Here is an 11979-nt window from a genome sequence, read left to right as displayed (position 1 = left end):
CCAGGAACTAGACTGTGTTTATAGTCTTTGGGCACAAAGGAGCTGCAACAAGGTTCTTCACAATCCACTCTTTCTTCCCTCTGTTTCAAGAGTCAAGAAATACTACAGTGTGTGACAGACATAAAAGCAGCATTGGCTGCAACAGTGGCCAACAGGTTACACCAACAGAACAATTCCAAGTATACTCACTATCCTCCAACTGGGAAATGCCCCCAAAAAGGTGCTAGCCAGTGAAACTGAGCATCATCTTTGCAGATTTTTTCACAGAAGAATATATACGCTCTTACAAAGGAAATTGTAACCATAACCAAGAAAATATTTGTACTACTCTTCACCAAGTTTTTAGTTGCAGAAAAAAATATTTCTGTTAACACAGGGAAAGTCAAAGTAGTCAGCTTCTGAGGCTAGAATTTTATTGTTCATAGGTCAATACATAAACATAGCATATTTACCAGAAACTGAAAATCTGAGCTGTTGACATTAGGTCAAAATCTTCTTGGCCCAAGAACTCACCTTTTATTCCAACATACAGCAATAGAGTTTGTAAAGTATAAATTTCTTACTGTTAAACCAATTTCACTGATAGGGAACATATCTTTTAGACCAAGTTTAACATATAAATTTGGAGAAGAGTTAAACAGACTAAAGCACACAACAATATGGCAAATTTACGATCCTGGGGTTTACAGCATGCCATCCTCAGTTCCCAGTTTCTGTGCCAATTGTACAAGCTTCCAAGAGACGACCATTAGGAGCTCTCTTGAAGGAGAGACCTTCATCCACAATACAGAAATTAAGCCACCAGAATAAAGACACAGCTATATTGCCACTCAACAGTTTTATACATCTAGTATCAAAATAAGCTAGCTATTATAGCCAGTCAACATTAAAGCAAAGAATTCTCATGTCTTTCTCCAGAAAGAGACTGAAGTTCATATGGGACAAATGCTGCATAGTTCCCACATCTTGTCTCCTTTAGACTTTTTGGTCAGCTAACCTGTCAAATCCAATGCATTTCCGACAACTACTTAAACCTTTCTGAAATTTCTGCCCAGGCCAAAGTCATGATTGCATTTAGTGCCATATGCAATTTACTCAGTTCTTCTGAAGATGTCACTGAAATAAAATTCATGAAACTTAACTGAAAATTGATGCATCTAAGCAACATCCCATGAAGTAGCTTGTGCCCCTATCTGCCAATGGGATACCAGCTCAAAAATGACTTCCTTTACTATGCAACAAAAGTAAAAAAAAAAAAAAAAAAAAAAGTAAGAGTTGAACTGCCATCAAACCCATTAAAAAGCAAATAGGACTATTTTATTCATATATTAAAAATAATTTACTTTCCCAAAATAATGTAACAATTAGAAGCAATTCAGACTATTTTAAACACAGAGCTGGAAAGTGTTTCAAGAAAAACTAAAGACTGAATCACATTGCACTGAACCAATATGCTGAAATGCTTTAAAATTCTCACTTGGAGCATTACTGCTTTAACCATGAATGTTTATTTAATATGTGCACTAGGTAGGTTGTCAATCAGTTGCAAAGGTGAGTCTCTGTTTACTTTTTCCTGCCACCTCCACCACCTGCAAGCATGGTGGCCACACGAATGAAGATGTTCAGTGTATCGGTGTAGATACCCATGCATCTAGGAAACAAGAAATCACAGTTAGTACTGTTCAACAGACAGAATTATTTGGTGTTTCACACCGTTATACTTCATTTTAAGAGCCTGCATGAACCATCTGTAACAAAAACCAGCTATGACTGTCCTCAGTGCTTTGTATGTCAAAGAACACCTGTACTTTTTTCTACCACCTCTGCCAGCAACAGCTATTTACAGAAATCCTAACAGACAGTATACTGCTCTCATACAGGAGCCTCTGCTCTTATAATGAACTTTGATCTGTTTATCTCCAAGAATTTTGAAGAAGGTGGGTATTATTCTAAATTAATTAGACTAAAACAGAACCAAGGAGGTAAGAATTCACCTAGAATCAGACAGACATGTATAAAAAAGTTACTTATTAGAGTTGGTCTTTACTGAGAGTCAATCCTTCCATCCCTATCTATCACACCATTGCAGCTTTTTTATTTAGTGCCAAAGACGAATAAATATTAAATGACTATGGAAAGGTTAACTTTTTTTTGTCTCAACTGATGCTGACAGTTATTTTCAGAAAGCAGCTATAAATTCTGCCAGCAGTGCTTTAGAAAACAAAAATACTTTTTAGAATGTACTGCTGGAGGCATGTGACACCACACACTCAATTCTGTTTCTCACAACAATTTCAGTTTTAACTTTAGTAGCTATTTTCTAATTGTTGTTTTCAAACCCTGTGATTTTTCACATTTAACAGCAATACACTTTTGAACAATAAACAAAAGGCTATTTTTAAAGCATACTTCAATCTAACTTGAGGGAAATTCTTACCCAGACTCTGAGCTCAGCTGTGCTAACAGAACACTTACGCATTGATGGGGTCGTATTTAGTCACTCCGTAAAAGGGCAGAGTTTCTGCCCGTTTGACCACCAGCTGTGTATCATAGAGCAGGAACATGCTGAAGAGCACCAGGCCACCATAGACTGCTACCGAATACAAGCCAGCGCCAAAAGCAGAGGTGGGAGGCAAGAACATGGATCCTGGAGAGGAATGCACAGTAGTGTTAAAGGTAACTGTGTGTATCTGCTACTCTGAGTCAGGTCAAACTTCAGTCACTGGAGCACACATTTTTCAGTAAGCAATCCATTCTCACTTTGTGGTATGTTTTTTATACCAAGAGTTTTAGCATGCACACTGAAGATGTCACATACACAACGTGATCCAGTAATTTTGAACACCCTAGGGAACTGTGTATTTTTCTTCAGGTGAAAGAACCTGTGACTACACCAATGCCTCAAAACACATGAAGGAAAACAAGTGGATCAAAAACCAAGATCACATTTACTGCCTTCCATACTGACTGGCAGTAACTAAAATACAAGGCACCGCTATCGGCTGTTTGTCAGATTAACATCTGCAAGAACCGTAACTTCACATTTGTTTTCAAGAACAAATATGACAGAGTATTTTCTGCGGTGCTGGAGTAGCAAGGACTATATTTAAGGCAAATCTTAACTATACAGACCAGCCTGCAACTAACTGTGAATTGCACCTTAGTAGCTTAACTGTAAAAACTACTTTGTATGACAGTATTGAAACAGTATCTTACCGATTGAAGAGGCAATAACAAAGCCTAAGCCTATGCCAAGTGGTCCTCCCATGTTCAGGAATTTTTCACTTGGAGCACACATGGCCACAGTTGAGAGCCCCCCGACGATTCCAGCAGTGTACCAGGCAGCTCTGATCAGCAGAGGACCCCCAAGGAAGGCCAGAGGAGCCACCACTGCACCTAGGACACCTAGGCAAAGGAAAACAGAACACATATAAGACTTGGAACACCACATGCCAAACCCACTTGATTATTTCATCTCCAATCAGATGGCATGGCTCAAACTGATCCACGCACGACAAAACACCAATGCACTTGATTGTGCTCTTATCTAGAAGGGAGCACAATAAATAAGCAACCTTAAATTCCACTATGTACTTTTATTTAGCACTGGAATACTTCAGGGAGCTCATCTTGGGAAAAAATGACTAACAAAAGTCAACGTACTGATTGTTTCAAAACAGAGCTGGTAAGAAGAGATACTTAGCACAGACTAATCAACTACAAAATGGCATTAGGAGCATGCAACACTGAAAAGCAGGACAGATTTCTGATTCAACAATTGCTTAGGCAAGTAAGTAGTTTTTTGCTAGAGTCTCGTAGGAAATGTCCATCTAGTCATTAATATCACATTAGGTTGTTTCACTTAATAACAATCACTACAATAAACATAACTTCTTCTTGCCAGACATGTTAGCTCTGGAGAGGCAAATATGATTCCAGTGCCCAACATCCACATGTCTTTTCTGAACTACAAAATATTTCTGGCAAAAAAGTTTTGAAAAATGAGAGCCACTGTTACCTGAATTAGCTATTGTTAGTGAGAAATTTATCTGTGCTCACAGTTTAAATACCTGAGGGACAGACATCAGAAGTAAACTGGTACTAAAATCTTTTTTTCTAGTCAGGTTTCCAAATACTTCCTATCCTGCACAGCTGAAGAATGGTTACTGTAGGCAAGAGTGCTTGCAGAAGCTGTAGTATTAGCAGGCAGTCACAAAACCAAAGCAGTTATGAAAACATCTAGTTCTACCCAATGTGGAGTATACATACCTCAAATTTAACTTGAGCATGACTTTTAGATTATGAAAAACATTAGAGTTCTGTTAAGGACACTTAAGACATCTTTCCCTGACATTCAGGAGTTCTCGTTGATCTCTGAAAAATCTCAACTCTCCTATAGCAATACATAAAAATTTACTTTAAAGCCAAAGTTTTGTTAAAGCAAGCATCTGGTCACACTGAAGCACAGACAACTCTACAACAAACACTAAAGCCACATACCTGAATGCATCATCCACGCTGCATGTTTAGCTACTGGATTATCTTCATAGGATATGGACCTGACCAACATTCCAGCACCAATCATAGCTGCAAAAGTTGCACCAATTGCCTGAAGAAACAGCATTACAGAGCTCAAGTTGGCATATGGACATATGGCCTCCATTCTAATCTCCTAGCGTAAAAGTCAACACTGGAATTCTGAAAACAGCAACCTAATCACAGTTGGGAGTATTCACTGATTTTATTCCTGTAAGGTTACAGTCAAATCTTTGCAGATCTTAGCTTGCAGTAATTTTCATTTTATTTTTACCCAGTTTTCTAGAAATCCAAATTTAATGGTTAAGTTGGCAACAATCTCTTGGCTGTGTAAAGTAAGAGAAGGAAAACCCATAGTTCTGCCCCTCACTCTCATGAAGGCACCTAAAATGTGTTAGCCTTCCTTCTTTTCTTGTATGTTTCTCCACCCAAGGCCAACACCTAGTTTACAGGCTTTTGCTACCAATGATTTTTTTAACCTCACTGCCTCTTCTTACTGATGATTTCAAGCAGAATCATCCAGCATCTACCAAACTGGTCAGAATTGTACAACTTTTATCACCAATGATGCTTTATAAATCTCCCTAAGTTATGTAGGTGTTGGCATTTAACTGTTACTGTTTCACTCCACTTAACACACTGAATATGTACTAAACCCACCAATGTTGTTTCATCCCTGGCAAACAGTAGACAGCTTTCAAAGAGCTATATAGGAGAGCACAGGGAGGAGTAAGAATGCACAGGGACCTCCGTTTCTACTTACAGACAGCAACAGAAACTGTGCCATTAGCTTTAGGTAGCTATTTCTAAGAGGTTCTTACTTCCATATATACAGCTGTTAAGGATAGCACAGCGGTTTTTTTCTCATGTAGTTTGTCTTTGACAAACCATCAAAGTAGTATAGAAAAAGGATGTTAGAATGTGACTAGAATCCAACTCTTACATCACAAAGTATCATTAGGATACCTGAATAGTCTTTATGGATAAGGATGCTAATGTAGGGTAAAGTTTGCCTTACTTTCCACCAAGTAGTTTACATTTTGCATTTTTTTTATACCAACCATTACATTAGGGGGCATTTCTCAATAAATACTTTTGTTTTTGTAACAAAGCTTACCAGCCAGGAGCCCTTTGTCATGAGGTTCATGAGTGCAGGAGATCTGCTCACTGCTGCAGCAGACAGAGCTGTCATGCCAATGCTGCCCGCAAAGTACATGTACGTAGACTGAATTCTGTCCTTCACATACTGTGGCCAAATACTGAAAAATAAGCAGTCATACAGAGCTGTGCAGTTACCAGGTTCAGGATGGAGAGCAGCTAAAAACACAATCAAGCTGTTAAATGCATTTGTAGCTATGGATATAAGGGAGATTTCATAATAGTGTGTCTAGCAACTTCTGCCATGAGTTTAAAATGGGGACTGAACTTGTCAATCTTGCTGGTTTAGTCTAATGTTAACTCAGTAGAAACACTAAAAATGATAAATAATGCTAACTATAATTCAATTTGAAGGAAGAAGCATGCATTGAAAACAGAATAATGAATGCTTTTAACTACAGAAAAAATCTCTTCTCACCAGAAGAGACTGGTGTTTAAATAGAACAAACTGGTTTCAGGAAAAAGGTCTACAGAATATGTACGGGCAGCCTGCTGAGCAGCTCACAAATTGCTGAGTCACAGTGCACATGATTATCTGACACCACAGGACACAAATGTCATTTTGAGAGCTCTAACAATAGCAATAGACCTGGACATAAGTGAGTTTCTGCAGTATCATTTGCTCACACTACAGACAAAAAACTTCTCTGTTAATGCTAGATTTAAACATAGTGCACACATTTTTTCCCATTTCACTCTTTTGACCTGTTATTCAAACCTCGTGGAGAAAAAAAATTAGACACAGCTCTATGACAAGCTTCTCATAGACACAAATAGCACACACAGTATAAATGCAGACAGCCACTTCCAAATACAAATGCAAAATAAAGTAAAATGTCTCCAACACACATTTCTCCCAAGCCCATGCTTATTACTACCCATCTTTTAAGTCTAAGTATAGTTTTGCCATCAGCCAGGTTTTTTTTGACCAAAAAGCAATTCACCAAAATTTTAAGAAGAACATGTTTGTCAAAGCTTAAGCCAAGATATTGTGTTTAATGAAAACTTTTTCCAACAGCTGTATTAAAGTTTAATGAGCAGTCTTACAGGAACACTGGGGAAACTGGTCTCAGCAATGCTTTTCAGAAGACCACACTTCCTAAGTTATCTAGAGCACACCTCGTAAGACAGATTCATATACTCTTCGTGTAAGATTTAGCAAAACAAACTCACTCAGGTTACTATCCATTTAAGGCCGAATAATTCTAATTTTGCTTTAAAAACCTGCAGAAACATAGGTGGGGGGTCTTCTCTTCACAGCTTAGAAAAGCATAAGCTGAGTGTACACTGGGTGATAGCAGCTAAAGAAGAGACAGATAAAGAGGAGGAGATTTGCTTCATTAGAGAAGTAAGCCATCTTACTTACGCAGCTCTTTCGATAGCTCCAATCTCACTGGACATGCCCATCCCATAGTAGCAGAGGGCTCCCAGGCCAACAGCAGCCCCTCCAGCAACAATGAATTTCCCCAGGCGATCAGCTGTATAAAGAAATAAAAAATACACACTCTCATTTAGGCTCCTCCTTGGATAGTTAACAACATCCTCATGTGAATTTTGATCTATCTGCAAGAGCTGATCCATGTTAGTCTTTTTCTTAAAGTTCCACTTTAATTTCAAGTCAGTTTCAACGGTATGAAGGAAACATGCCTTCGAGGAAGTTTTAAGTTTCAAAGATTCTCAATATTTAAAGCAGAGCTACTCAACCTTTAAGTGCAGTTTCTGCAGATGGCTCAAATGCTGCTTCTTTCACTTCCTGGCCGAGTTTTCCACGCCTTGCACCCGTTCTTACTCTGGTGGCATAACTCTGTTAAATTCAGAAATAACTTAAGAAATATATAATGAAATAAAATAGAAGATATTCTTATCAACTTACTTGCTACACTTAAAATTGTTAATCTTTTATTAATCTGTGCTTACTTTCATATATACGAAGCAACTGTGCCCAAGGAAAACAAGTGAACATCCAAGTTTAGGAATCTTAGTGAAAAACATCCACATATTCTAGAAGTACAGAACCAGTGTAGTGAATTCCAGAAGCTGGAATTTTCAGCCTGCATTTCTTCTACTCTAGTCCCACCATACTAAACACTGCCACAAGCCTTTTTGTTAAATATGAAAACATAACGTTTACTTTTTTAGTTTGTAATAAAGTATTTTGTTTCCTATGTTAAAACACTCTTCATGCAAACACTTTAATGTAAAAAATATTCTTGCACAATACTTATGCTCTACAGACACTACAGCTGGAAAAGCAGCACAATTTTTTTTGCTTTCAAGTCTAAGATGGATTTATAGAACAAACCTTGAATAAAGGCCTAGAAACTCAAGGTTTTTAAGGCTGACAAGCTCCAAGTAATTATAGTATTCTACTCAAAGTCTTAGTGAGTTGCAAGAGCAACACAGAATACACTCATATTTAACTCCAAGAACAACTTTTGAAGTCTTCTGACAATTTTTTACAGGATTTTTTAAACTAAAATTGCATCTGAGCAGCCAAGGACTCACATCAAGCTGTGAGTTTGTTTCAACACTAAAACACAAAACCTACAAGCATTACTCTCATCAGCCATTAGAGCACTACAGTTCAGGAGGTTTACCAGAGCCCTTCAGTTTGGTTGTGTTTAGCAACTAATGAAATCCAGCCCAATGCTAGAAAACTTACACAAAAAACCCTCAATGCACCTACGAGCTTAAAATGCTTAAGAGGAAAACACAAAGGAGGTGAAGAATTGCCACTAGCACTTCCATCACAGAGACAGAAGAGCAACAACAGCCCCTAACAGTTGTGAGTTGCAGGTCTGTGACTTCCTCTCTCAATGAAGAATAAACAGTGTCTCAGGATAACGACAGTCTGGTTTTTAAAAAAGTTGGTTAGACCTGTGATTGTCCTGCCATAGCTCAGAAATTGCTCTAACCTAGGTTACAGCTCTAAACACACACTGGGACTAAAACAATTGAAGTGTGTTTATCTTAATGTTATAGTTAAGACTCTAATTTGGGAAGAGGGAGACAGGACAAGAATTTCTGTTCCTCCCACCTTACTTAGTAAGGCCTGTCCATCCCTAACTACCTCTTTTAAGCTCTTTTGCCCATTAATTTCCAAGACACAGGTCAGTCATTGGAACAGAAGATTTCACTTCAATTGCTCTAAAACCCCTGAGCAACATTCTTCCTTCAGTAAATTAGAGCAGGTACCTCAAACAAGCAGAAGGCTCATGTTCATTCAAAGCAGGTACTCCACGCAAAGTGATTCTTTTGGCAATACATTCAACCCTTTAAAATACGTGCAGTCAGGGCCATCAGAAAGAGAATTACCTTACCTGGCTAGGCTGCCACAGCCTGTATGCTTTTATAGTGGAGCTCCTCAAGGCTGGGGGAGCCTGAGTAATGGTGGGGCGGATAGTCTGGCATGGCAGTGCCCTCAGGCACACCAGCCTGGCAGCCAGCATGGTTGCTGAGATAACTTAATACACTGTGTTCCTGCAAAGGCACAAGAAAATGTGGTTTACTGTTTTGCTACAGGGTTTTCAGACAAGGTACACTTACTACTCATTCTCAACTACAATAAAAGTACTAAAAAATCCCAAACAAACAAAAACTTGTAGTAAAATCAGTTTTATCGCTAAAGTACTATAATAGAAGGCAGAACCTTCTTAAATACACTATTTAACCTTGCTTTACCTGTGTGTCTCCCAGTTTCATCAGAGACTCCTCTCTCACAATTTACTCAAAAAGAGGAGAACATGCCACTTTTCATACATATGAATTAAATCAACACCCTTTACATACTTACATTTGAGTTACTTTAGCAACTAACCTTCTTTTTGAGACACAACACTGCATGACTACTCTGCTCTCCAAACTTACTTAAACTCTATCTAAGCCTAAACCCAAATGAGCAAACAGCACAATATACGTGGTGGAAAAACACTTGGAGAGAGATTGTAAGCCATGCTTTAAAGAATCGGTTAGCTTTATGGGCACAGCATTCAGTCAGGGTCACAGCCCAGAACATAAGCTCAGGTCGTCCTGAGCAAAGAGAACAGTGACATCACTCAAGGGTAAATGGGCAGCACCAGCAGAACCAGCCTGTGTGTTCCACTGGGAGCACGAAAACTGCCAGCTCACTGCCACAAATGGTGCACGTAATACGAAAAACCCCACGGCCTTGGAGGCACGTGTACTTTAACTACAATTACACACAACCCCTGATCTCACAGAACACCCCAACTACCAGTGCCTTTTTTCAAACGACCGATCATTCCTTACGTGTGCAGTGTCCAATAGAACCTAAGAGTATTCTAAAGAAAAGCAGATTCAAGCACGGGTGAGAAACAAGCACGCACAGCGCTGCTCAGCTCGCATTAATCACAGAAGAGCGACAGAGAACATAACCCGGCTGCTAAGAAGTCACTTTGCTCTGCGGCGCAGTTAGGAAATGCTACTTTTGTAACTGGAAGTAGTTTAGGAGGTACATCCTGATTGTGCCACTAAACGCAGCTCTTCCACTGGGATGACACGGCCTGCAGGAACTGACAGGGCCAACTCAGTGATTTTAACTTTTCTGTCTGGAAACTAGTACTTAGAGCAAGGTAACTTCAAGCGCTTCGTCAAGAGCAAGGAGGGCAGAGACCCGAGAGCTAAAAACAGAACAACACTCCCACATATTAACTGGCAAATGCGTAACGTAGCGCTGCAGAGTCACTGCCGCACCACAGCACGCGGAAACCCCTCCCAGCCCCGGCAGAGCGGCGGCGGCGACGGTCGGTGCCCGCCTCAGCCCGGACCAGGCCCTCTCCCGTTTTCAGCCCACGCCCGGCCAGCGGCTCCAGCCCCACCCCAGCCCCGCACCTGGCCCGGGCCGGCCCCGCGCAGTCCCCGCAGCCTCCTGCGCGCTCGGCCCCGCTGCGCCCGGTCCCCGGCAGCGGAAGTGACGCCAGGCCGCCCCGCGCGCCCCCGCGACTGGCTCGCTTCCGCCACGTGACCCCGGGGCCCGCGGGCGCCATTGGCCGGCGGGGGCGGTGACGCGGCGCGCGGCGGCCATCTTTGGCCAGGGCAGCGAAGGTTCTGGAAGGCCGCGGTTGGCCGGGCCGGCAGGGGGCGCGCGCGCGGGGCCGGGGGTACGGGGATGGACGGGGGGTCAGTGGGAGAGGAGCAGTGGAGCAGTGTACGGGTGTGAGAGAGTGAGAGAGGAGCAGTGGAGCAGTGTATGGGTGTGAGAGAGTGAGAGAGAAGCAGTGGAGCAGTGTACGGGTGTGAGAGAGTGAGAGAGGAGCAGTGGAGCAGTGTACGGGTGTGACATGGCAGTGAGAGGAGCAGTGTATGGGTGTGACACGGCAGTGAGAGAGGAGCAGTGTATGGGTGTGACATGGCAGTGAGAGGAGCAGTGTATGGGTGTGACACGGCAGTGAGAGAGGAGCAGTGTATGGGTGTGACATGGCAGTGAGAGGAGCAGTGTATGGGTGTGACACGGCAGTGAGAGGAGCAGTGTACGGGTGTGACACGGCAGTGAGAGGAGCAGTGTACGGGTGTGACACGGCAGTGAGAGAGAAGCAGTGGAGCAGTGTATGGGTGTGACATGGCAGTGAGAGGAGCAGTGTACGGGTGTGACACGGCAGTGAGAGAGGAGCAGTGTATGGGTGTGACACGGCAGTGAGAGGAGCAGCGTATGGGTGTGACACGGCAGTGAGAGAGAAGCAGTGGAGCAGCGTATGGGTGTGACACGGCAGTGAGGAGCAGTGGAGCAGTGTATGGGTGTGACACGGCAGTGAGAGAGGAGCAGTGTATGGGTGTGACATGGCAGTGAGAGGAGCAGTGTATGGGTGTGACACGGCAGTGAGAGAGGAGCAGTGTATGGGTGTGACATGGCAGTGAGAGGAGCAGTGTATGGGTGTGACACGGCAGTGAGAGAGGAGCAGTGTATGGGTGTGACATGGCAGTGAGAGGAGCAGTGTATGGGTGTGACACGGCAGTGAGAGGAGCAGTGTACGGGTGTGACACGGCAGTGAGAGGAGCAGTGTACGGGTGTGACACGGCAGTGAGAGAGAAGCAGTGGAGCAGTGTATGGGTGTGACATGGCAGTGAGAGGAGCAGTGTACGGGTGTGACACGGCAGTGAGAGAGGAGCAGTGTATGGGTGTGACACGGCAGTGAGAGGAGCAGCGTATGGGCGTGACACGGCAGTGAGAGAGAAGCAGTGGAGCAGTGTATGGGTGTGACACGGCAGTGAGAGAGAAGCAGTGGAGCAGCGTATGGGTGTGACACGGCAGTGAGAGAGAAGCAGTGG

The 11979-nt window shown here is 42.3% G+C and overlaps 1 protein-coding gene across 2 annotated transcripts; it reads right to left on the bottom strand.

The window, feature by feature from the left end:
* Positions 1–391: 391 nt before the first annotated feature.
* Positions 392–10639, bottom strand: GHITM (growth hormone inducible transmembrane protein). 2 transcript variants are annotated; one of them, XM_048311464.1, is made up of 9 exons: positions 10546–10639; positions 9015–9174; positions 7399–7498; positions 7061–7172; positions 5654–5795; positions 4501–4609; positions 3217–3405; positions 2476–2647; positions 392–1651 (listed from the first exon to the last, which is right to left on the bottom strand). In XM_048311464.1, exons 2-9 carry the CDS (start codon positions 9141–9143, stop codon positions 1564–1566), a joined length of 1041 nt encoding a protein of 346 aa, XP_048167421.1. In that variant the 5' UTR covers positions 9144–9174; positions 10546–10639; the 3' UTR covers positions 392–1563. The 2 variants fall into 2 exon arrangements, with proteins under 2 accessions (XP_048167421.1, XP_048167423.1); XM_048311466.1 differs by having other exon boundaries at positions 9015–9178; positions 10545–10615.
* Positions 10640–11979: the final 1340 nt, after the last annotated feature.

The sequence above is a fragment of the Corvus hawaiiensis genome, chromosome 8 (assembly GCF_020740725.1).
Source record: "Corvus hawaiiensis isolate bCorHaw1 chromosome 8, bCorHaw1.pri.cur, whole genome shotgun sequence".
NCBI classification, from domain to species: Eukaryota; Metazoa; Chordata; class Aves; order Passeriformes; family Corvidae; genus Corvus; species Corvus hawaiiensis.
This window is presented reverse-complemented; position numbering and strand designations above follow the sequence as displayed.